General features: G+C 39.6%; 1 protein-coding gene across 6 annotated transcripts in view; it reads right to left on the reverse strand.

Moving 5' to 3' along the window:
• The window catches only part of Micu1 (mitochondrial calcium uptake 1), a 162,605-nt gene that overhangs the window by 110,659 nt on the left and 25,509 nt on the right, over nucleotides 1–26,437 (reverse strand). For 3 of the 6 annotated variants that reach the window (XM_060369507.1, XM_060369509.1, XM_060369508.1), the window contains exons 3-5: nucleotides 12,642–12,804; nucleotides 961–1,004; nucleotides 317–373 (exon numbers count right to left, since the gene is read on the reverse strand). In XM_060369507.1, the coding sequence (XP_060225490.1) occupies nucleotides 317–373; nucleotides 961–1,004; nucleotides 12,642–12,804 (264 nt within the window). Of the gene's footprint in view, nucleotides 1–316; nucleotides 374–960; nucleotides 1,005–12,641; nucleotides 12,805–20,629; nucleotides 20,805–26,437 lie in introns of all 6 variants that reach the window. The other 3 variants (XM_060369505.1, XM_060369506.1, XM_060369504.1) reach the window with 2 other exon arrangements.

The raw sequence follows: 26,437 nt of genomic DNA on the forward strand, positions 1-26,437 counted from the left end.
TTCACAGGGAGACATCTCACAGAGAGAAATCTCAAGGGGTTCTATCCATACAAACAACTGCTGAGAGGAGATTCAGTCATCCCTCAGAGATGAGCCTGGTAACTGGTTATCCAATTCCTAGTGGTCAGCCCTGAAATCATCTACATACAAGCAACTCTCAATGGATTCAGCAGACTGTATTTACATGTGTACGAATTTATACACACATAGCACAATAACAAAGAGAAAGGCCTGGTACATGGGAGGGGTTGGAAGAAAGGAAGAAAAGAGAAAATGAGATAATTTTATTTTAATTAAAAATATTTTAAAAACTGACCATTACTTTCATTCTGACCCTATGTACATTTTCCTTTTTCCTTTTGAACAACTTATCCTGAAAGAAAAAACAAAACAAAACCATGTTGAGCTGACACCTTTATGAGATAATAAAATTGAAAGTTTTCTTTTTAGTGCCTAAGAATGTAGTATTACATGATTTCTTCATCAGGTACAAAGTATTGAAAGTACAATCCAAACACATGCAAATTGGGAGAATCTTCATAACTGTAATAAAAGCACTATAGAAATCCTTGTGGTTTTATAGTTAGGATTATTGCCATAAACTGTCAGAAGGTTCAACGTGAAATGTGACTGTAATACTGGAGTGTTCATGACGACTTTTGTGTTAATATTCAAAAGTCAGCAAACACTGAATTCAGCCTTAATATATGGAGTAAGCAAACCATGAGTTACCTTACATAGAAAAACATTAAAAAACAACAACAAACAAACAAACCCACAAGCCCCCAATCTCCACTTGATTTCCTGTGCAGGATCTCCTGAAGACCCAGGTCTCCAAACCTAAACACACTTTCCTCAGCAGCTAAACAATATTCACAGGTCTGTCACGCATGATTTTAGAGAAACCCAAAAACCTTGTTAGTAAAACATCTTAGGACATCTGTGCACCAGTTTGCTCACCTTGCCATCAAAGCGCTTTATTATATACTGATCCAGGCCCAAGTCTGCAAAATAGAGGAAAAAATAATTAGTCTTTGATTATAACTCACCAGAAATACATGGTGGCATTCAGTTTTGTTTTAAATTATTCAGTTAAGGATACTAGATGACTTAGCTACAATATTCATCCAAAGCCACAAAGGAATGATTATTTTGCCCCATTTTCAGACTCAAAGAACAAATGTTGGCAGACAGACACCAGCTCTTTGCTTACGTATCAGAACAGCACAGTGCTTGTATGAAAGGTGCATGCATCACTCTGCACTCTAGTCTCATGTCTTCACACTAGTTGATGAACATCAGAAGCTTTGTTTTGCATCTCTGCTTCTAATAATTTGGTTACTGTTGTGAGGATATGATATGATATGATATGATATGATATGATATGATATGATAGTATATGTGAGTGACCCCAAAAACTCTATCAGGGAACTCCTACAGCTGATAAACACCTTCAGCAAAGTGGCCGGATACAAAATTAACTCAAAAAAAAAAAAAATCAGTAGCCCTCCTGTATACAAAAGACAAAAGGGCTGAGAAAGAAATTAGGGAAACAACATCCTTCACAATAGCCACAAATGACATAAGGTACCTTGGAGTAACCCTAACCAAGGAAGTCAAAGACTTGTATGAAAAAAATTTCAAGTCTCTGAAGAAAGAATTAGAAGAAGATATCAGAAGATGGAAAGATCTCCCATGCTCATGGCTTGGCAGGATTAACATAGTAAAAATGGCCACCTTACCAAAAGCAATCTACAGATTCAATGCAATTCCCATCAAATTATCAACACAATTCTTTACAGACCTGGAAAGAAAAATTCTCAATTTCATATGGAATAACAAGAAACCCAGAATTGCTAAAACAATCCTCTACAATAAAAGATCTTCTGGAGGTATCTCCATCCCTGATCTTAAGTTGTACTATAGAGCAACAGTTTTAAAAACTGCATGGTACTGGCATAGAAACAGAATGGTGGATCAATGGAACTGAACAGAAGACCCAGAAATAAACCCACACACTTATGGACACCTGATTTTTGACAAAGATGCCAAAACCATACAATGGAAAAAAGATAGCATCTTCAACAAATGGTGCTGGTCCAACTGGATGTCTACATGTAGAAAAATGAAAATAGATCCACACTTATCACCCTGCACAAAACTGAAGTCCAAGTGAATCAAAGACCTCAACATAAAACCAGACACATTAAATCGGCTAGAAAAAAAAGTGGGGAATACCCTACAACTCATTGGTACAGGGGAAAACTTCCTGAACAGAACTCCAACAGCACAGGCTCTAAGAACAACAATCAATAAATGGGACCTCATGAAACTGAAAAGCTTCTGCAAAGAAAAGGACACCGTCATCAAAACAAAGCGACTGCCTACAGATTGGGAAAGAATCTTCACCAACCCTTTATCTGATAGAAGACTCATATCCAGTATATATAAAGAACTAAAGAAGCTGAAAAGCAGCAAACCAAGTAATCCAATTAAAAAATGGGGAACAGAGCTAAACAGAGAATTCTCTGGAGAGGAATACTGAATGGCAGAGAAGCACTTAAAGAAATGCTCAACCTCATTAGCCATTAGGGAAATGCATATCAAAACAACCCTGAGATTTCACCTTACACCCATGAGAATGGCCAAGATCAAAAACTCAAGTGACAACACATGTTGGAGAGGTTGTGGAGAAAGGGGAACCCTTCTCCACTGTTGGTGGGAATGTTAAACTTGTACAACCACTCTGGAAAGCAATCTGGCGCTTTCTCAGACAACTAGGAATAGCGCTTCCCCAAGATCCAACCATACCACTCCTGGGCATATATCCAAAAGAGGCTCAAGTACACAAAAAGGACATTTGCTCAGCCATGTTTGTAGCAGCTTTATTTGTAACAGCCAGAAGCTGGAAACAGCCCAAATGCCCCTCAACTGAAGAATGGATGCAGAAATTGTGGTACATCTATACAATGGAGTATTACTCAGCAATGAGAAATAAGGAAATCATGAAATTTGCAGGTAAATGGTGGGACCTGGACAGGATCATCCTGAGTGAGTTGTCCCAGAAGCAAAAAGACACACACGGTATATACTCACTCATATAGACATACAACATGGGACAAACCCACTAAAATCTGTGCATCTAAAGAAACTAAGCAAGAGAGGACCCTAACTAAAACGGTCAATCCCCATCCTGAAAGGCAAAGAGGATGGACATCAGAAGAAGAAGAAAACAGGAAACAACCTAGGAACCTTCTACAGAGGGCTTCTGAAAGCCAGAAGAAGAAAACAGGAAACAAACTAGGAACCTACCACAGAGGGCCTCTGAAAGCCTCTGCCCTACAGACTATCAAAGCAGATGCTGAGCCTGATGGTCAACTGTTGGGCAGAGTGAATAGAATTTTATGTAAGAAGTGGGAAATAGGTAAGAGCTGGAAAGGACAGGGTCTCCACAAGGAGAGCATAGAACAAGAAAATTTGAACACAGGGAACTTCCCAGAGACTCATACTCCAACCAAGGACTATTGATGGAGATAACCTAGAACCCCTGCACAGATGTAGCCCAGGGCAGTTCAGTGTCCAAGTGGGTTACATAGTAATGAGAAGAGGGACTGCCTCTGACATAATCTGACTGGCCTGCTCTTTGATCACCTCCCCCTGAGGGGGGAGCAGCCTTACCAGGCCATAGTAGAGGACAAATGCAGCCACTTTTGATGTGAACTGATGGACTAAGATCAGAAAGGAGAGGAGAACCTCCCCTATCAGTGGACATGGGGAGTAGCATGCATGCAGAAAGGGGAGGGAGGGTGGGATCGGGAGGGGAGGAAGGAGGGGCTTATGGGGGGATACAAAATGAATAAAGTGTAATTAATAAAATAAAATAAAAAAAAGAAAAATAAACAAATAAAAAGACAGAACAAACTTCAACAATATAAGCTGATGTCAGGCCTGTGGTGCACATCTGAAATGGGCACTGCGTCTACTCCCAGAGCTCATGGCCCTCTGCAGATCCCCATGTGCTTCAAGACTAGCCTGGACTACATGATACCCCAGCTCAAAAACTAATCAACAAACTAACCAACCAGTCAAAGATCCATCCATCCATCCATCCAACCAACTACCCAAACAAACAACTAACCAACCAGCCTAAGAGCCAGCCAGCTAGCTAGCCAGCCAACCAGCTAACCAACCTATAAACAAACAGAATAGAAAGCTACAAAGAAAACTAAAGCTTTGTTTATCTCCCCCTTAATTTTCAATTTCCTACAAAGCAAGAGAAGACAACAATGACAACAACAACACACACACACTGAATCTTTTAAAAAGGCAAAAAACATCTAACTATTAAAAAAAAAAGACAAAGAAAAAAACTTTGAGGCAACTGGTTCAAGTGCTGAAAGTAAAGAACTCCAATCCTGCATTCCTTTTATTAGTGACAATATCCTTAAAGAATAAAGACAAAATAAAGCATTCTAAGATGAAGGAAAATGGTGACTCCGTGTGCAAGAGACCATCTCCTCAGAGACAGGAAATGACAGTGGAGAAAAACCAGGAACTAGAGAACAAAAGAGCAACGGAAATGGTTCATCAGTCAACACACTCTCTCTCACTCTGTGTACATATGTGTGAGAGAGAGAGAGAGAAAGAGAGAGAGAAAAGAGAGAACTGTCTTCTCTTAAATTCTTCACATAAGCGGTTTGGGGTGGAGTTTTCAATATTTACATACAGAGGATATACACAACATAAAGTGGAGAAGGCCTTACTGTTAGTGGGCCATCTAGTCTACCTGAAGTGGTAAAAGCAAATTCTCACAGAACACTGTAAGAAGTGTGGATAATCCCCATGACAATCACTAAATATATTCAAAGAAATAAAGTCAAGACACAAAAAGATCACTCAAAATAAAATACAGTAAAAATGTTTAAATAATCCACAAAGCAGCCAGGAAAACCTAAGAATAGGGGGAAGAGGATGGTAGCTCTAAACCTAAGCTAATGGCAAGCTCTTAAACAGGACACAATCAAAGGCCCAAGGATGAGGTCCATGCCTCTTCCAAAGCACCCTGCCATCCTCAGTTCAAGTCTCTCCTCTGTCACCTCCTTAGACAACTAACTAGGAGGACATACAACCCCAGAATGAAAGTCTCCAGGGCCGGCCAGGGACCACACCATCTCTATTGGGATGTGTGATCTGGAGAGCGACAGGGCAGCACGTTTACACCCAAGTTCAGCAGTTTCCAAATTTTAGTTTATTCAAAGGCCAGACTGTTAAGTGGATTATCATAAGCAGCCATTTAATAAAGTCAGAATGTGTAAACTGTAACAAACTTCAAGGTCTTTCACAATAAGACAAAGTCAATTTTCTGGGTTCACACAAGATATCTTAATTGTAGAATATAAAATTTCAATATTCCAAATTTTTATAAAGCATGTGGAACACTAAAGGTCTTAGCATAATCTTAAATGTCACAGCTTGTCTACCTTTCAGTCAGAGTTTGAATGATTATCTTATCTTCTGTGAGTTTTCACATTCTTTAATCATCTACTTCTTGGCTTTTAATTTAAGTGCTAATCTTTTTATAATCAAGTTTCAGATTTCTGCAATATCTCATACATATTTAACCTCGGGTGTGAGTCTGATACTTTGAACTGGTATGCAGAATTCATGAGATTTGTGATGCTCAAGATAGGCGTGGTGGCACAGGATTGTAATCCCAGAGTTGGGGAAGTAGAGGCAGTTGGCAGAACTCTTCAGCTCTAGATTAATACAAGAACCTATCTCAAAAAGTAAGGTGGATGGAGCAAAGTTGACTTTGGTATCTACATGCGTATAAACATGTGCACACAAATATGCTCACATATGTGCATATAAACACATAAATACACACAAAAAGAAAAAATGATAATCCTTAATAAATCTTGGCCACAATGGTCACATATCTAAACTCAATGCTTTTAAAAATTAAAGTTTTTTGAGATTATAATTTAATTGCCACATTTTCCCCTTTTCTTTCTTTCCTCCAAACCCTCCCATATAATGTTCCCCATTCCCCTCCATATTTATGGCTACGTTTTTTCATTAATTGTTATTGCATGCATATATGTATATACATATATATTCCTAAATACAACCTCTTCAGACCATGTTACTTATATGTATGTTCTCAGGGATGACCTTTTGGCACTGGACAACCAATTAGTGTGCCCTTCCCTGAGGAGGATCACCTCTCCTGCTCCCAGCTCTCCCCAGTTGCCTATACTTCTATTTGTAGGGTTGAGGCCTTGTGGGCTTTTCCCCATCTGCTTTGGTAAGTCCAGTAGTGGCATCCTTTAGTAATTATGACTCATCAGTTATATCTACAACCTCAACAGACCTTCTAAATTAACTTCAACTTATACCACTTTTCTCCTTAAACCATGTTCACCAAAGGCTGTGAGGTCCTTCATTTCTGTGGATTGGGCTAATCACAATACTAAGAAAGCTCCAGTACTAGCTCAGCAGTTTCAACAGTTCCTTAGATACTGTCCTCACTGCATGCTATGACATCACTCAAGCCTAAAGAATTCACAGGAGGGAGGGTGTGGGAAGCGACAGCCCTCCTCACTGTGTCTTTTTCCTTAGAAGTAAGAGTAGGATTTACTATCTGCCTTTCGGTCTGTTAAACCTTAAATATTTACTATTTGGTATTTAAAACAAAACCAACTTTGCTCTAAGTCCAACCTGGCCTACAGAGTGAGACCCTGTGCCTACCTGTAGCTATCTCCTATACAAAAGCATATCATGGTTCTAAGTGTCTCCAAAAGCTAGTACTGTTTTGAAAGTGCTTAGATTTCTAAACCCTTGTACTAGTTTTCCAAACTATTATATGACACATTAATTTTGTGAAGACACACATACTCAGGCAGCCCATGTTTAACTCCCATTGCAATGCTCTATACCAAGTTCCTTTTTGAAAGAACATAAAATGAATACTCAGGTTTATAGGCCCAATGCTTATAGTCTCCATCACAACTACTCCACTCTGCTCTTCTGGCTCCAAGACTTCCACACAGAAATGAGTGCTATGCTGTAAAATTTCTTATGAACAATGAAATCTGAATTGCTTATAATTTTTAATTGTTGTCAAATATTATTGTGTTCCTCCTCCCCTTTAAAACGTACGAATTATACAAATTGCCATAAAGAATGAGGAAGTTTGGGGAGTATTGGTGTTAGCTCTTCTTTGAAGGTCTGGTAGAATTCAGCGCTGACACCATCTGGCCCTGGGCTTTTTTTGCATGGTAGACTTTTGATGACAGCTTCTATTTCCTTAGGGGATATAGGACTATTTAATTGGTTTACCTGGTCTTGATTCAGCTTTGGCATGTAGAATCAGTCAAGAAAATTGTCCATTTCATTTAGATTTTCAAATTTTGTGGCATATAGACTTTGGAAGTAAGATCTAATTATTGTTTGAATTTCTTCAGTGTCTGTGGTTATGTCCCCCTTTTCCTTTTGGATTTTGTTGATTTGGATAGTTTCTCTCTGCCTTTTAGTTAGTTTGGCTAAGGGTTTGTCTATCTTGTTGATTTTCTCAAAGAACCAGCTCTTGGTTTTATTGATTCTTTGAATTGTTTTATTTGTTTCTAATTTATTGATTTCAGACCTGAGTTTGATTATTTCTGGCTGTCTACTCCTCTTTGTTGTGTCTGCTTCTTTTTTTTTTAGGGCTTTTAAGTGAGCCATTAAGTTGCTTGCATGAGATGTTTCGAATTTCTTTTTGAAGGCACTTAGTGCTATGAACTTTCCTCTTAGCACTGTTTTCAAGGTGTCCCATAAGTTTGGGTATGTTGTGCCTTCATTTTCATTGAATTCTAGGAAGTCTTTAATTTTTTTCTTTATTTCTTATCTGACCCAGCTGTCATTTAGTAACAAAATGTTCAGTTTCCATGTGTGTGTAGGCTTTTTGTTATTTCTGTTGTTGAGGTCCAGCTTTATTCCATGGTGATCAGACAGGATGCAAGGGATTATTTCAATCTTCTTGTATCTGTTGAGGCTTACTTTGTGACTAACTATATGGTCTATTTTGGAGAAGGTTCCACGGGCAGAGTTCAGGGAATCTTAGGAAAGAAGTGGGAAATAGTAAGATCTGGAGAGGACAGGGACTCCACAAGGAGAGCAAAAGAACCAAAAAATCTGAGCACAGGGGTCTTTCCTGAGACTGCTATTCCAACCAAGGACTATGCATGGAGATAACCTAAGACCCCTGCACAGATGTAGCCCATAGCAGTTCAGTATCCAAGTGGGTTCCATTGTGATAGGAACAGGGACTGTCTCTGACATGAACTGATTGGCCTGTTCTTTAATTACCTCCCCCTGAGGGGGAAGCAGCATTACCAGGCCACAGAAGAAGACAACGCAGCCACTCCTGATGAGACCTAATTGACTAGGATCAGAAGGAAGGAAAAGAAGTCCTCCCCTATCAGTAGACTTGGGGAGGGGCATGCATGCAGAGGGTGGAGGAAGGGAGGGATTGGGATGGGAGGAGGGAGAGAACTACAGGGGGGATACAAAGTGAATAAAGTATAATTAATAAAGGAAAAAAAGAAAAAAGGAATAAGGAAGTTGGCTGCAGTTGTTCTACTCTATGGAAAACAGTACTGTAAGGATCAAGTATAAAATACATATCACTAACTAAAAGTGTTCTTTATAGGCAAGATTATTCTTCTAATTAAATTTTTATTTTTTATATTAATTACAGTTTATTCACATTGTATCCCAGCTGTAGGCCCCTCCTTCATCTCCTCCCATTCCCCTCTCCAAGTCCACTGATAGGGGAGGTCCTCCTCCCCTTCCATCTGACCCTAACTTATCAGGTCTCATCAGGACTGGCTGCATTGTCCTCCTCTGTGGCCTGGCAAGGCTGCTCCCCTTTGGGGGAGGTGATCAAAGAGCCAGCCACTGAGTTCATGTCAGAGACAGTCCCTGTTCCCTTTACTAGGGCACCCATATTGAGACTGAGCTGCCATGGGCTACATCTGTGCAGGGGTTCTAGGTTATATTCTTAAATGGTGAAGGGTGATCCTAAAGAGAACATGGAGTCCAGGATACCTGAATGATACAGTGAGACCTGCTTCTCCATTCACAAGATAAGAAGTCAGTTGGGCTGATATAACAGAAAGGAAACAGAGACCCTCTCTGCCATAGTGTATGCTGTGTTCTGCACAAAACTCCTATTTCATGGAACTTTTATCCCATCTCATGCTTCTGGTTACCTACATCATAGAATGATTGTGAGAAATGTCTTTGATTTTGGTATTGGTTTTTGGAGACAGGGTTTGTCTGTGTAGCCCTGGTTGTCCTGGAACTCAGAGATCCACCTGACTCTGCCTGCAGAGTGATGGGATTAAAGGTGTGAGCAAACATGCCTGTGAAAACTGTTTTTTACAGTGAGAGCCATTCACACCCACAGCTTGAAGCAGCCACCTGAGTCCAGGGATGGTGGTGACAACATCGACTCCATAGAGGAACTGAGATGTGTTCAAGGAACATATGATATTCTTTTTCCCCTTTTAATGTGCTTCACATTTAACTATGGCTTTCCTCTATATATACATTTTTGTATTTAATACAGAAGTATTCTTATTCACCTTTTCATTCTGAAATTCATCAGCTCATTTCAAATTGTTTAATTAGGGGGCCTTATGTAGTCTGTGCTTCATGATTATTTTCAATAGTTCTAAAATTAAAACTCACAGATTTAGATCAGCTGGGTATCCTGGGATATAGTATATGTGAAGTCATAACAAAACAAAGTTGAAACAGGAACAGCTGACTGGAGACCAAGTGAAGACAGAAATTTAAACTATAGAAATCTACTGCCTTACTCTTCTTTATTTTACCTCACACAGGAGCAGCCTATTTTATTTTGCTGTTATCAACATTCTTGCTAACGAGTAAATGATAGATCTCATTTTCATGTATCAGAATTTTCCCTCATGACTCTCATCTATAAGAAAAGCACTTATTCATTATTCTAGCTTCCCATGAAAATGAGGACAGTGCTTGGTGTACTGTACTCTCAGTAACTACTCGGTTTATATAGTACATCTTTCAGTAATTAAAGGGGAGTTGGCTGGGGATGTAGTTCAGGGGTAGAGTGCTTACATTGCATGCAGAGAGCCTTGCATTCAATTCCCACCAAAGCAAAAACAAATAAGCAAACAGCAAAGTGCTGCAAAGTTAAATGGCAGGGTATGGAAGGCAACCAGAAAATATAATTGTTTTAAAAGGAATAAAAATAATATTCCTTAAGTGAGGAAACAGTCTTTGGTGGCCTGTCTTAAAGTATTGGTTCATTTTCATTGTCACACTGGAAGAAAATTACATTCTTTAAAGTTACTGATAGAAATGAGATTTTTATCTGGATGCAGAAATGATATTTTTATCTGGATGCAGGCATGAAACTGTTTATATTTGCAAGCCCCTTTCTTTCTGCATACAAGCCTTCTTGGCTTTTTCCCTCATATGTCACAAAACAAGCCACTGAAGCCAGCTTAAAAAGATGCAGAATGAATAAAGTGTAATTGATGAAAAAAATTTAAAAAAAAAAAAAAGAAAAAAAATCTAAATCTTGGATTGGATGGTTCAGTGACTAAAGGTGCCAGCCATTAAACTTGACCACGTGAGTTTGATCCCCAGGACTCACATGGCGAAATGAGAAAACCACTCCCTGAAGTTATTCTTTGATATGTATATCCACATTAAATAAATAAATACAGATATTTAAAAATACTCTATGTCTAAAGTTCAATGCAGTTAATAAAACAGTATATCTTATTATAAAACTCTTTGGGAGCAGAAAGCAATTCAATACTTCTTGAATGAATATATAAGAAGCTTATTAGAAAATATAGGAACATTTGAAAAAGAATAGAATATGTCCTTCTGATTTCAACATTTATAGTTATTTTGGTAGTGTCCTTTTCTGGAACTTTCTATGTATTTTTTAGATAGATAAAACACAGAGGACCAAGAAACACAACAAACATTGTAGGGAAACAACCAGTAAAATGCAGAGGAAAGAAATTCTGTAATACAAGTGACCAGCATTCTTCCATAGGGAAATGATGCCTTGTTCAGGCTTGCTAAAAGGCATGGGGGATTAGTGTAGAAAAATGGAGGTGAAACAGAGGGAAAAAAAAAAAAAAAAACCCAAAATGAAGGTGAGTTATTCATTCAGCTCTCCAAGCTATACATGTATAGAGTGTCTTTCCTCCCTGGGGTTCATCTGCTCTTAGATTGCAGTCATCAGTAGTCCATCCAAAAAAACCCACAGTTTGTGTAGCAGAACTGGGCACTGAACTGAGTGGAGAAGAAGGTACAACTTAGCATCATACACTTCTGTTTCACATGCGCTCTATACACAGCCCACTAATATCTTAGATGACATTTTTTTGTGCACTGGTGTTTTGACTGTAATTCACAAGTGGTCAAATAGGGAATTATCCACTCACAGTGTCACACTGACATTCCAAACACTTCAGATTTTGGAACATTTGGATTATAGATCATAGATTCAAGGGGTCCAACCATTTTTGGTTTAAAAGTATGCTTGGCTTATAATGCTGTTTTCTTCTTTGTATGGCTTTGAGTTGCTGTGTTGTGTCCTTTCATGCCAATATAAAGTATATTCTTTGACTCTTTGTGTAGGACAGTTCTATCACCAAAAAGCTTCAGTTATCTGGAAAAGTCTTAACTGCTCTTCGGTGACCTCTGACTGCCCACATGCAGTCCACCACAGGTGTCCTACCTGGGTATACCCAGGGATAATTACTGTCAAGCTCTTTGGTTCCTGTTAATTGATTAAGCTTTCTTGTTCTTTAGTATGGCTGTGTAATTTCTTGTTAAAGTTGGGTGTTTTTATTTTACTGAGGAAAAAATCAGATGCTCTCTTCCCTGGGGTTCAGCTGCTGTTAGATTGCATTCACTAGTCCTTCAGGGACTTTCCCATAGCATTTGTAAAAAAAATTACATGCTTTGTCATGTCCTCCTACAGTTTCTGTTTTTAAATGCTGGAGCCAGTAAGGATGGAAAACTGCTGAGTAACTCAAAACGTACAATGCAAACATCTGGAGAACAAGGTCTGCGCTGGCCACCTCCTTCCCTCCCTCCCAGGCAATCAGCCACCCCAGGATCAGGACTGCTGTCCTGTGGCCACCTCCGAGCTGGCAAACAGTGTGGGAGGCACAAAGAGCACAGTGCTGTCACCGTCACCCAAATCCAGCAGCCTCACTGTGTAGTAAGCACTCGCCTGGTTGTACACTGATGAGACTGCAGATCACAAAAACATTGAGTTTCGCTCTTCTAAGAGAGGGTCTGAAGTTTGGAGCACCCTACCCAATAATTTTCCTTACAGTATGTCCTAAATTAGTTGTTTACTTTAATGCAGTTTCTTTCCACACACAGTTTATCTCAGCTAGTTCCCCTAAAGAAGACACACACACTGGACTGTAGAAGCTGAGCACAATTCCAAGCATCAATAGTCAAACAGTGATTTTAAATTATTGCTGGACCCATGAATGTTACTAAGTCCAAAGAAGGAGGTAATTTAGCCATAAGAAACAGTTACCCCAAGCCTGCTTCCCATGCTAGCAACTTACGCTCTGGCTGCTTTTCATTGGGTGTGATGGAGCGCACAAAGTCCTGTGGAGTCATAAACACTTCCGCTTCACCAGGCTCACTGATTATTTTCAAGGTGGCAAAATAGCGGAAAATTTTGTCTGGTGTGGAGTAGGCTCGGATCCTATTCTCATATTCCATCACCTAAAATGAGAAAATCACAGAATGTTACTATGGGAAGCTGTGCTCAAGTTCAGCAATTCTCTCATATCGCTCAACTTATTTTTTAAATAAGTTGATTATCTCTCTGTAGTTGGAACTTTCTAATAAATAAGCTCAATTTCAAAAAAATTTAAATTTTTTTCTTACAATATATCATTCATACCCTAGTAGAACTTTTTTTTAGAGCTCTCAAAAATTTTTTTCTAGTTACTGAAAGCTAGTAAAATTTAAAAAGAATTAAAAAGCCTTAGTAACAGGGAATTGCTGCAGGCTCATAAATACTAACTTTCCAAATGGGATGAACTTTCTGTGGAATTTCCTGAATACTAACTAAGAGAAAACAGACTTGAAACTTCATAGGTTTGGATGGTTAGCAGCCCTCATAAGGACTGTGTATATCACGCCATGAAATCATAGCATAGAAAAATAAAATTGTATATCATGGAAGCTCAATTGTTAGTAGGCCAGGAGCACTTCATTATTAGGCAAATTCCCAGCAAGCCTGTGCATGCAGTGTATCTAAAAGGAACAGAGGGCAGAGTACAAATGTCTGAGGACAAGTGACAATCAAGCACGGCTACAATTAACTAAAAGTATGTCAGCTCACTCACCCATAAAACATACAAAATACTATACCAATTACAGTGTTTCTGTGGGAAAAAGTCTCTAATACTTGAATGATATTTTTCATCATCATCATCATCACTATTCTGAGACAGGGCCTCAAGTATGTCAGCCAGCCTCAGACTGATTCAGTAGATGAGAAAGACCTTGAGCTTCCAATCCTTTGCCTTCAGTTCCCAAATGCAGGCATTACAGTGAATACCACCACACCCAGTACTTTATAAAGCTCTAGGTAGTAAACCCACTGCTTCATAAACTCTAGGCAAGTACCCTACCAAGCAAGTTACATCCCAGGCCTTCATCCCTGAGTTTTGGAAGCTGAAGTAGCCAATACTAAATTGTATCTTATAAAAATGTGTCAATGCAATAAAAGCTAAAAACTCATTAGTTCTTTGTCTATAAAGCAGGCAATATTTTCAAAATTATCGATATGTTAACTTTTTTCAATTAACACAGCAATTATTGTATGTGTCAACCCTTAATAGATACTTTCAGGTCACTAGCAGCAGCTGTTTAACAACGGTCTTAGTTGTACAACCAAATGTGGTTTTGCAACTGAGAACAATCTGCCAACTTATGACTCCACATGACAGGAATTCAACAATAACTTGCATTAAAATCTGAGATTTTAGGGAGCTGAAAAGATGGCTCTGAGGTTTGGTGCTCTTCCAGACTACTAAGGCTCAATTCCCAGCACCCACAAGGTGGCTTTCATTCTCGACAATTCCAGTTCCAGGGGATCTGATGCCCTCTTCAGGCCTCTGGGATTAGTGCGTGAACACGGTATACAAGCAAACACTCAAATATATAAAATACATTTAAAAAAACCCTCAAATCTAAGATTTCATAGAAGACTAAAAGACTGAGCGTGTGGCAAACACAGCAAAAGTTATCCAATCTCTGCGCAGCCTTGAGGCTTGAACAGGACTTAGAGCAAAGGCATTGCACCTTAGCTGACACCTATTTGCTGGTGACACTGGCTAGAGAAGAAATAACATTCCTGTGGCCCATTTGTATTTCTTCTAGTTTTTCTAAAGACAAGAGTAGGGGATGAGGAGAGGAGGAGAGAGCAGAGAGAGAGAGGAGTTAGGAACGTTTAGGGCAGGCAGCTTTTATGAACTATTATCAGTCATATTCAAGGTAGGAGGATAAGATCAAGGTTAAGGGTTTCAAGCTTGAAGATCAGCTTTCCAGATTGTTGCAGATTCATTCAATCATGTTACAGAAAGCTATTAATTTGAGTACGTACATTCTGTACAGTATTTCTTGGTTTGTTTGTTTCTCTGAGGCAGGGTCACAGTCTATCCCTGGTCAGCCTTGATCTCAGAGATCTGCCTGTCTGAGCACCAGGATAAGGGCCTGGTGCTATTCAGGCTATTCTGCCTGTCTGAGCACCAGGATAAGGGCCTGGTGCTATTCAGCACTATTCAGCTGCTGTAAAAGAAGCTCTTGCCCTGCTGGTAGAGGATCAATATATAAACCAGTGGCTCTGTGTGGCTATAAACTTTTATTCTGAAGCAATAGGTTCAGAAAAGTAACACATTCAGTATGAACATGTTGGTAGCACTTAATACATACAAACACACATGCACAAGCACACACATGAACACACAGTCACACATGTGGACACATGCATGCATACATGTACACATAAACTCATACACACATACACACACACACACACACACACACACACACACACACTAGCTTAGCATCATATTCTGGAGCCTGTTTCACACCAACTGCTGCTTCCTTCTAGTGACTTGGTGATTTCACCAAATTACTACAGAAGGAATTCAGAACACAGAATCCAAGAGAACAGTTTGGAAGCAGTGAGAGGCTACTTACTAATAAGGAGCTAGGGATGCTCATAGGTTTACTAACAAAATTATAATAATTCATTCTGTCATTTATCACTCTTGCTTTTTTTTAAGATTTAGTTATTTATTATGTATACAATGTTGTGCCTCCATGTTCTTCTGCATGCTAGAAGAGGGCACCAAATCTCATCATAGATGGTTCTGAGCCACCATGTGGGTGCTAGAAATTGAACTCAGGACCTTAGGAAGAGCAGCCAGTGCTCTTAACCACTGAGCCATTGCTCCTACCCTTATCAATCTTTCTTAAGCGTCATTATGTTAAGATGTATCTTCCATAAAACTGCTGAGTGCAAATGGATCAAATTCAGGAGTTAATTTTCTTATGTGGCCTACACCAATGGGTAGGACTTAAAACCAAACAGATGAGGGATGGTTTCTCTTTATAAAATACTCACGTTAACAAATGAAAAAGAGTTGCCAGGCATGGTGGAGCCTGCCTCTAGTCCCAGCACCTGGAGGTGGAGGCAGGAGGATCAATTGGAAGCTCAAGGTTTCCCCCAGCTGCACAGGGAGCTAGAGGGAGCCAGGATAGACACCTTATCGAAAAGGGGAAAAAGGAGGAGGGGGAGGAAAATAAATTAGAGTATTATTTTTGAGATCACAATGAATAGAAAGAACAAGATATTGACTATCAATAGGTGCTAAAAGGAAAATAAGAGTTTGGAGAGATGGCTCAGTGGTTAAGGGCACTTTCAGGGAACCTGGGTTCCATTCCCACCAACTACATGCTAGCTCACAACTGTTTGTAACGTAGTTCCAGGGACCTGGCACTCTCTTGTACTGGTACACTGCACAGGCACTGCACACATGCATATACATATCCATATGCACATACATACATGCAAGCAAACACTCATACACATAGAAATAAATTTAAATACACATAAATAAATTGTCTAAAAAGGAGAAGGAGAAGAAAAAAAAGAGTCAAATATTACATGTTTACTGATAACAGGAAATATCACCACTAATGTGGCTACAGGGACCACATACAAGTCTGAGTCCAACTGCCAACACTTCAGTAATACAGACATGGGAGGAACTGAATGACACCTAAAATAAGTGTCAATAAACTCCAACCATACCAAACTTTAAAAGTTAAATAGCCTGGAGCCTGTCCCCTGTATATGAGGAATTAAAATATGTATCATTAGGTTTGGGGAAAACAGTTTGATTACAGAGTTCATGCTTGGTCCTAAGTTCAATCCTTAGTATCAAGGATGTGGGCTGGAAGAGCTAACAGTAGAAGAGCAAGCTAAAACGATATACATCTCCAGATGAACACTTGATTCCGGTGACAAAAGTGAACGAGCTCACTCTCCCACTGCCCACAACTGTGAAAGATGGCCAAGGGAAGGAAAGAAGCTCTTGCCCTGCTGGTAGAGGATCAAAAGGCCAAAAAACCCATAAGTCCCTGAGTTTTTATTGACTTAACACCTTTCAAACACCTCCACTCCACTCCACCAGCTGCAGCACCTGGACTGCTCCTATTTAAGCATGGCTGATAAGCACAGACCAGAAACACAGCAAGAGAAGCAGATCAACTGTTGGCCTAGACTGAGAAGAAAGCTGCCAGTAAAGGGATGTCCCCACTAAGAGGCTGCTGTCCTGAGTAGGGTGAAAATTGCTTCTGCCTCAGTGGAAAAAACACTGTTCAACTACACACAATTCAGATGCCACTGAGCTCATTAGTTTCTGCCTGCCAGATGGCATAAACTAGGGTTTCCCTGAGGCTTCCTCAAAAGAAAGGCCAGGCTGGTACAACTGGTCCACACAAGGCTTGTGCTTGATCAGGACCAATTACAGTGACACATAATGACCAAGCTACACTGTCCCTGGGGAGGCAATGTCCCAGGTCCAAAATGCATGGCTTTCGTTGCCAATCTGAAAATGCAACGTCTAACAATTTTCTGCTAAATTGGATTAAAGTACATTGCTGAGTTTTCTATATATTCCAAAAAAACAAAAGGAAGCAATTATTATAAAAATCTACTTTGTATTGGGGCATGGTGTCATACAAACAATCTTAGCATTCAGGAGGTGAGGCAGAAGAATCATTGAAAAAAAAAAAGACGGAAACAAAACATACACACAAAATTCAATTTGTGGCACCCCACATATATATTTTGTTTTGTAGAAAAGCAGTTTAAGCAAAATCCAGACATCATATATGAAAAGCAAAAGTAAAGTGTGGCTAAAAGCTATACATGAGATTCTGGCCAAGTAAGAGAGAACTTCTTTATGGTAAAACAGCAACTGCTTAGGAAATAAGGATGCTTTGTCTCAAACATGGCAGGCAAACAAGAACTCCAGAGAGATACAGTACTTTTAAAATGATGCAAACTCCAGCACTAAGAATAGTAGTAGAGATGGCTTTTAGTAAGCTTACAACTTAAAAAAATATATAGTGTATCACACAATATTTCACCAAGTTCTCTCGGGGGTTGGTCTGGTGCTATGTATTTAATTGTTAATTACTGGTGCCCCAAGATCTGTTTAAATCCCAGATGAGCACATTCTCACGAGTGTAACTTCGCCTCCCCCATTATTTCTAATAATTGGCTACAGCCTGGACTGGGCAAAAGAGAGGCAGGCAGAGCCAAGGTTTCTGGGCTTGGGGGTCAGAGAAGAAGCATAAGGAGAGGGGAAGGAGAGAAAGGAGCACTTTGCCATGGGTTAGTGTGAACAAAAAGCACATGGCTGAGAGCAGCTTCCTGTGAGGAATGGCCTGATGGAGCAGAAGAAGCTCAAATGGAAAACATGTGCAAGTATTTATGAAGATTTTGGATGAGAAGCACCCCAGATAGGAGTGACTAAAGCAAGTAGCATGGGGGTTTTAGCTGGGAAGTAGACGAGAGAGTTTAGGGGGTTAATATTTACCCTGCAACAGTAATTTAAGAGTATTAAAAATCTAACATGTTTCTGTGTCTGTTATTTATATATACACCGGGTTAAGAAGTAACTGTCACCTTAATAATCATGTGACTCAATAGAAAATATTAATAATCATTGTACAAAGTTCTCTATTTTTATGGGTATGTGTCCTCGGGCTTGTGTGTGTGTGTGTGTGTGCGCCACAATGTACATGTGGCGGTCTGAGGATGACTAGTAGGAATCTGTTCTCCCCTTTCACCACTTAGGTTCGGGTTCCAGAGATCAAACTTAGGTCACCAGGCTTGGCAGCAAGTGCCTTTACTCACTGAGATATCTCCACAGCTCTAGTTTTTGTTTTTGTTTTTTCTTAAAGAAGTGTTTCAGTAAAATTTTTGGTTTTATTTAAAAGATCTCATTTGTTTTATTAGATGTATTTGTTTACACTTTGTAACTTTTGCTTTTATAAACTGTGTATTTTGTTTAAAAATAAATTTGGTATTGATAAAATGTGGTTATGAGTGCTAAATTACAGACAGAAGAATTCTCACCATGTCTTCATGCTATTTAAAATAATAAATAGTGACTGAGAAAAATCTAAAAAAAACAGAGCCATGAGTTAGTGATGGGAAGGAATGCTGGGAAATGACATGCACAGCGGCTACCCTTCAGCAGAGGTGAGGAGACCGCTCTTCTCTGAGCCTAGGGAAGAAGCAAGAATTGTCCCTGACTTAGATCACTTAGGTTTTATAGCTCCAGGAGTTAACATTCATAAACTGCACTGATAGCCTTAGTGTCACTGCAAAGCAGGAGGCCCGGTCATCTGCTAGGGAAGAAGTGGAAGGCTATCATGGAAGCAGGTTAATAAATGTTGACTTGAGCCTTTTGACTGTTTCTAAAGGGGAAGTGTGTAAATGAAACTGGCAGCATGAGGCAGCACTGAACTGTGAATTTGCAGAACTCAGTGGATACCTGAGGAACTGTGATACACAACTTTTGTTCAAATTCACCCCAGTCACAGTTGGGTTTAGAAGTTGACAAGATATGTGTATAATTTCATCTAAAAGTCGTAGTACTTCTCAAAGCAGTGATTCTTACAGACACACATGACAGCACATGGGAAATAACTTGACCTGCTGTAGCATTTGTATTTTTGCAGCTGAAAGTGAGAATTTTAATCTGAACAAGCAAGCTGCCTAGAGAAATAACCCTTCAGAGTGTTTATTGCTCATGCCTGAGGAACTCAGGTTTTTGAAGGCACAGGCATTATCACAGCGGAATTGAAACTTTTCTAAGGTAAAGATGCAGTACACGAGACTGTTGTCACAGATCACACTGTCAACAACCACTTGGATTTCTGGGAATTGTACGCTCCCCTTAAAATATTATTCTCCCTTCATAATTTGACATAGCAAACCAGAAATATCACAAACTCAGTTTAGCTATGATAAGGTGAAGCACAAGAAGACCCAGAGTCCGGTGGTGGCGGCATATGCCTTTAATCCCAGCACTTGGGAGGCAGTTAGGTGTATCTCTATTAGTTCGAGACCAGACTGAACTACAGAGTGAGTTCCAGGACAGCCAAGGTTACATAGAGAATCCCTGTCTCAAAAAGCCAAAAAAAAAAAAAAAAAAAGGAAGACCCAGAAAGAAAAAAGAGCATATTCATCTTGAAGACCAACCCCAGACACTGCTCTGGCTTCACCTTGTATAGTAGTTGAGATGGAAAAACACTCTACCCTGCAAGAAGCTCCTGAAGACAGAAGGTAAGAAACTCAAAATAGCTCTAGGAAGTTCCAGAAACTGACCAGGTTCACTAGGCCCCTCCACCCCAAGAGTACATAGTAAAGACTTCAGTAAAGACTTCTGAGAGTTACTCTCAGACCAGCCACTGAAGCTACAAAGAAGCAGAGACCAGCAAACCAGCCTGTTAGAAAAAGAACCTAGGTGAGCTGCCTGGCAGAGGTTTAGGCCATCTGAGGCACCTGGAAACGACTGAGTTGCCTGTAGGCTATGCAATGTGCTCCAGGTTCCCAGCTGTGTGAAAGGTCACCTGTGCTGGGTGGGCTGCGGTGATGTATCTGTGTTTGAGTCATTTTTACTCTTGTATGCAACGTCTCACTCATGGTCCTATAAATAACCCTAATAAAACACACTAGTTCATTAAGTGAGCTTTTGCGGATGTCTGTATTTTGGTCTGTTGTGGGCTCTCTGTCTCTGAGTAGAGACACATCTCCGAGTAGGTATGTGTGTGTATGTATTTGTGTATGTTGCGAATCCCAGGAAAACTCTGTCACATAACATTTCACACTACCAGTGTACCTTTGGCTTACAATCTTAGTAAAGAGTTGAACTCAGGAGTGACTGTGACCTATCTGAAAGGCAGACCAGGAGACATGGTTCTGATTCACTAGCAAAACTCTGTTCCATACTTTTCTGTCTCTAAATCCAGAGCGCTTCTTCTTCTTCTCTTCTGGATTAAGCTCGGCCTCAGCATCTGCAGACCTTCCTTCATGGTTGCAGACTTCCCCTTCATCTTTATTCTTCCCTTTATCATCAGTGTCAGTCTTTTTGCCATTGACACAAGGTGGAGATTCTGCATGAGCCCTGGTGATGCAAAAGAAAAGCCAACACAAAGCTTTGTCACATTAACAAACACTCAGATATACAGCTTAGCAGAACAGCAATCACATTTGTCAAGATTCCTACATGAAGAACTTCCTAAAAAAAATACCCGGCACACCCTTCAACACCCACTGTGTTACATATTACATACATGCACTTGAAGCAAAAGCAGCAGCTTAAGTAAGTTAGGAACAAAAAGGCAAATACTATATAACTGCATTGCCATGAGTTACCAAAATTAGTTATAGAACAGGATGAGGAATGTGACATTATTATTTAATGGGCAGGAGTTTCAGGTTGTAACGGTGAGCAAAGTTCTGAAGATGGACAGTGGAGGGCACAGAAAGTTGCTTTTCAAAGGGTATATAATTTCATTCTTACTTTTCAGTGGTGTTCTTACACTCTGCACCTTCACTCCAGCTCCAGGAATATTATTTCCTTCTTACTTTTCAATGGATATATCACTTTATTTTTACCTTTTAATGAGTACATCATTTCATTTTTACTCTCCAATGAGAATAGCACTTCATTTTTACTTTTCAGCGGTTATATCATTTCATTTTTAGCTTTCTATGAGTACACCATTTCATTTTTACTTTTCAATGAGAAGTCATTTCATTTACTTTTCAGTGGATATACCATTTCATTCTTTTTAATAAGTATACCACTTCATTCTTACAAGATGAAGTTCTGAAGCCCTATTTCACAATGAGAATATACTTAATATAACTAAAATATGTTTTTAAATGGTGAGTATGAGAAATGTTACGTACGTTTACAGCAATAAAAATAGGAGTAGAATAAAAACATTAAAAACAAATAATAAAATCTCTCCCTCTGTGTGTGTGTGTGTGTGTGTGTGTGTGTGTGTGTGTGTGTGTGTGATAGGTGCATGTAAATGTGGAAGTGCAAGCACGCAGGACCTCAGGCATGATTTTCACTTTCTACCTGTTTAAAAAGGGCTCTCTGTTGTTTGTGGCTCTGAACACACTCCCGGCTAGCTGGTGCTTCTGAGGAGTCTCTGGACTGTCTCTCACTTTGCCATAGATGCTCCAGGATTGTAAATGTGCTTCCACTTTTGGCTTTATGTAAGTTCTGGGACTCAGACCTCGGTCTTTACACTGGCATGACTAGCTCCCTAGAACCACTTGCCTATAAAGAATACTTTTAGTTAGTGATATGTATTTTATACTTGTTTTCTTAAACCCCACACTGTCAAATCTGCCAGATGTGGTGGCATATACACAGGAACACTGGGGAAGGAGGATCTCAAGAATTCTCAGAGCAGCCTGATCCACGTGGCAAGACAAGTTCCAGAGCAATCAGAGCTACACCGTGAGATGCTGTCTCAAAAAACCAAATCAGAACACCTCAAAGACACTTCCCCCTAACACCGTATTTGTAGTCTTTTAAGTTTGTCAGTACCTTTAATAATGAGAAACAGAATGTGTGTGACTGATAAAGGAACACCACCAGGAGTTGTTGGGGATCAGTCTGATGCTTATATATTGATGCTAGTGGCTGACCCTCAAGATCTAGTAAGTGCCTGGGTACAACTATCCTTGTCATGTAAACCCTGATTGGCTGATTAAATGGCCTATACCTGGATGGCAGAATGGAGGTAGACATGGCTAAGGTTCCCAGGCTTTAGAGGACAGGAGAATCATGGGAGACAGATAGATGGGAAGAGAGAAGGAAGGACACCATGATGGATTAGCGTGGAGAAGGAACCATGTGGGTGAGGAGGAAGAACTCTGAGGATGGCATGGATGGAGAAAACACCAAGATCAAAATAGAAGCAGTATTTGTAAGATTATGGATGGAAGGTAGCCCAGGTGGCATTTGTATGGGGGCTGGGAGGTGAATGGTGAGGTTACTGAGACAACATAGGTAGCCTGGCACAAAGTAATATGGCAATTATAAAATCGAACAGTTGTCTGTGTCTTATTATTTGTGATAGCTGGTTAAATAATACAGTCACAATAATTATAGGTCCAATAATAAACATTATAGTCTGACACTCATTTTTATTTGCTACAACAAGGAGTCCTCATCTATGTCCCAGAGGGAGGAGGGAGAGGAAATGTGCTGCTATTAGTCCTCATCTGTGTCACAATGGGTGGAGGGAGAGGAAAAATGTGCTGCTATTAGTATGCTAGAGTAATGAAGAGTATGTTTTTCAGATTTTCTTTATTGAAAATAATTTTCTCCAAACACTATATATCCTTTTTTGTTTGTTTTGTTTGTTTGTCTATGATAGCAGGATTCCTGCTATCATAGAACTTACATTAGACCAGATGGCCTCCAACTCATAAAGATCAGCCTACCTTTGCCACCCAGGTGCTGGGACTAAAGGTGTACACCACCACACCCAAGTCAACAAAACTGTTCTGACATTGGTTCCCTCCTTCGTCTCCTCCCAGGTCCTCCATCTCCCCACCTTTCCAATTCTACACCTTCTATCTCTCTCTTTAGGAAACAAACAGGCAAATAGAAAAAATAATACAAGAATAAAACAAAGCAAAAAACAAAGAAAAAGCAGAGAAATATACACATATACATAACCCATAAAAACACAAAAGTAGAAATCATATAAGCAAAGACCAGCAAGGTAAAAAATGCCCAAACAAAGCAATGATACCCCCCCTCCAAAAAAATTAAAAAAATAGCTTTGAGTTCATTTTGTATTGGCCATCTACTGCTAGGCATGGGGTCTGCTCTTAAGTGGGATTTGTATTCTCAATGAGACTCCCTCTGAGAGGGGGCTCCTCCTTTGTGACAGCTGTCAACTGGAGATAGCTTCTGGGTTAGTTTTTTGAGACAGGGACTCTGCCTCAAGGGGAGACCCACAGGCTGAGCAGAGGTGTGATTTGTTTCAATTGGTTTCCTACAAGCATATTTTAAAACATTATTATGTTATTTTATTAACTATATTATATTACTATAATATTATTTTATTAACTGTACTATAGAATTTGACTTATTTGTGATCCCGTGGTTTTCTCTTGATTTAAAGCACAAACCAGAGAATATCTATCCCTGTAACACAGTGAATCTTCTGCCAGTTCCAAGCTTTTTTTTTTCCTTTTAAATAAAGTCATGTTCAAGTGAAGACATAAAAGCACCAGCCATCACTTTTGCATTGTTGGCATTGCACAAAAAAGTTAAGTTGCAAATAAAGAAAAATTTAAGTAGAAAAAAAAAGAACTGTAGCCAACACAAAGGAAAGAAGAGCACCAGAAATGGGAATTGTGTAGGTAAGCGCAAAAATCTTTCTCCTTTAGAATTCCATAAGCTGGCAACATGGCTCAGCACATGTCACCAATCCTGATGACTTCAGTCCAATCCCTGGCAATTGGGAGAAAAGAACCAGCTCTAGTTAGCTGTCTTCTGATCAACACACACACACACACACACGTACACATGCATGCACACACTGTTCTCTGACAGTTTCATACATTTCATGCATTTTCACTACACATATATCAATTCTTATGCCCATCACACTACTGTCAACTCCCTACTGGAAGTTCCTTTCCTACATTCATATCTTTTTGTTTTGGGGCCTTACTGAGTTTAACCAGGGACATCTGCATGGTCTTGGACTTAGAGCCAAGTATACAACTGAAGACAATGGCTGCCATTATTATTATTATTATTATTATTATTATTGACAGGGTCTCTCTACATATCTTGGCTGGCTGTCCTGGAACTCATTCGCATAGACCAGGCTGGCCTCAAACTCACAGAGATCCACTTGCTTCTGCCTCCCAAGTACTGAGATTAAAGGTATGTGCCACCATGCCTGGTCCTGCCCCTTTCTTTAACACTTTCAACAGTTCATAGTGAAGGGAAATAAAAGTATGTAGATTTCTCACATATATAACATATATGTTATATGTTCTCACATATATAAGTAACAGGTAGGTTATGACAAACACAAAATGCATGCCATAAGGTCCAGAGGAGAGATTGGCAAACTAGAACCCATAAATCAAATCTAGCCTTCCATTTGTTTTTGTAAAGCCCTTGACCTAAGAATGGTTTCTACATTTTTTAAATGGTTGAAAGAAAGCAAAGCAATAATAATCTGTGATATACAAAAATACTATGCAATTCAAATGTCCATAGCCACCAGGTTTTACAGAGACTCAGCTGTGGCCCACTGCTGCTTGTGTGCTACAATGGCAGATGAGGCTTATTACCTCTTCCAGCTACATAGCCAGCCACCCCTTAGGAAAACGCTTCTCAGTCCTACTTCTGGAAAAATCACAAAGAGGGGAGGAAAAAGGAGAAAGGAAGAAACAGAGAAAGGGCAGAAGAGGGTATCTGCCTAGCATGTAGGTGGACTTGGGCCTGAAGTCTGGAACCATCCCCTAAAGGAGAGACCAAAACACAGTGTATGCATATAGGGAAATACCATAACGGACACCATGAATACTTACAGTTACAAAAAACTGAGAAAATAGCTGGGTGGTGATGGGAGGCAGGGGCAAGAGGATCTCTGAGATCAAGGCCAGCCTGGTCTACAGAGCCAGTTCCTGGATGGCCAGGGCTACGTGGAGAAGCCCTGTCTCAAAAAAAAAAAAAAAAAAAGAAAAGAAAAGAAAGAAAGAAAAAAGAAAAAAAGGAGGAAAGAGAGAGGAGGGAAAGAGGGAGAGAGGGAGAGAGAAGGAGAAAAAAGGGGAAAGGGAGAAAGAAATGAGAGAGAGAGAGAAAAAAAAGAGCTGTATCTTATAAGTGGTTGCCAGAGATAAAAATCAACCATAAAAAGAAGTGAAAGAGGGGCTGGGTGTGGTCATAGAGGTATATGCCTATAATCAGACTATCAGGGGGAAGCTAAGGTAGGTGGAATTGAACTGGAGGGCAGTCTGGGTTACGAGTTCTACTCTATAGAAAGATTGTTTCAAAACTGAAATAAAACCCTATCAATTATTTCCTGGAGCACAGTGGATTAAGCTATAGACAAACCCAAAACAAATAAAAGCATAAAAAAAAATCACTAAATATTTTTAAGTGTTAACAACAGACTTCCAAATGACTAATTAGTGAAATAAGGACTAAATAATAAGAACTAAGAAATAGTATGAACTGAGTGAAAACAAGATATTAAAATATGTGAGACACAGCTAAAATACTGTGTGGAAGACAGTATTAAATTCCTGTATTAGAATATAGGATTTTAAAAAAATCAAATTAATGATATACCATTACTATCAAGCTTGAGTTTCAACCTCTCTTCTGGAGTCCAAGGGCATCACACACATGTGGTGCATACATATGAGGTAAACACTCATTCATGCAGAATAAAAATAAATAGAGATATAAATAAAGCTAAAAGATAAGGCACAGACTACTTAAAGCCAACAGTTAAGGAAGCAAAGGCATTCGCATCCTGACAACTGACACTGACTAAAGAAGTCAAGCAGTGAAAGCGGTGAGCTTCTACAGTACAGCTGTTGCCGTAACTAAGCACAGGGACTGACAGGACAACCCAGTGCTTGCCTAGCATGCACAAAGTCGAGGTTCAAGCCCTAGCATCACAATAAAACCAAACCAAATCTATGTCCCCCCAATCACAAAAACTAACCCACAGGCGGCCCTAAAGCTAAAAC

Source organism: Meriones unguiculatus, chromosome 16 (assembly GCF_030254825.1).
Source record: "Meriones unguiculatus strain TT.TT164.6M chromosome 16, Bangor_MerUng_6.1, whole genome shotgun sequence".
In the NCBI taxonomy this organism is placed as follows: Eukaryota; Metazoa; Chordata; class Mammalia; order Rodentia; family Muridae; genus Meriones; species Meriones unguiculatus.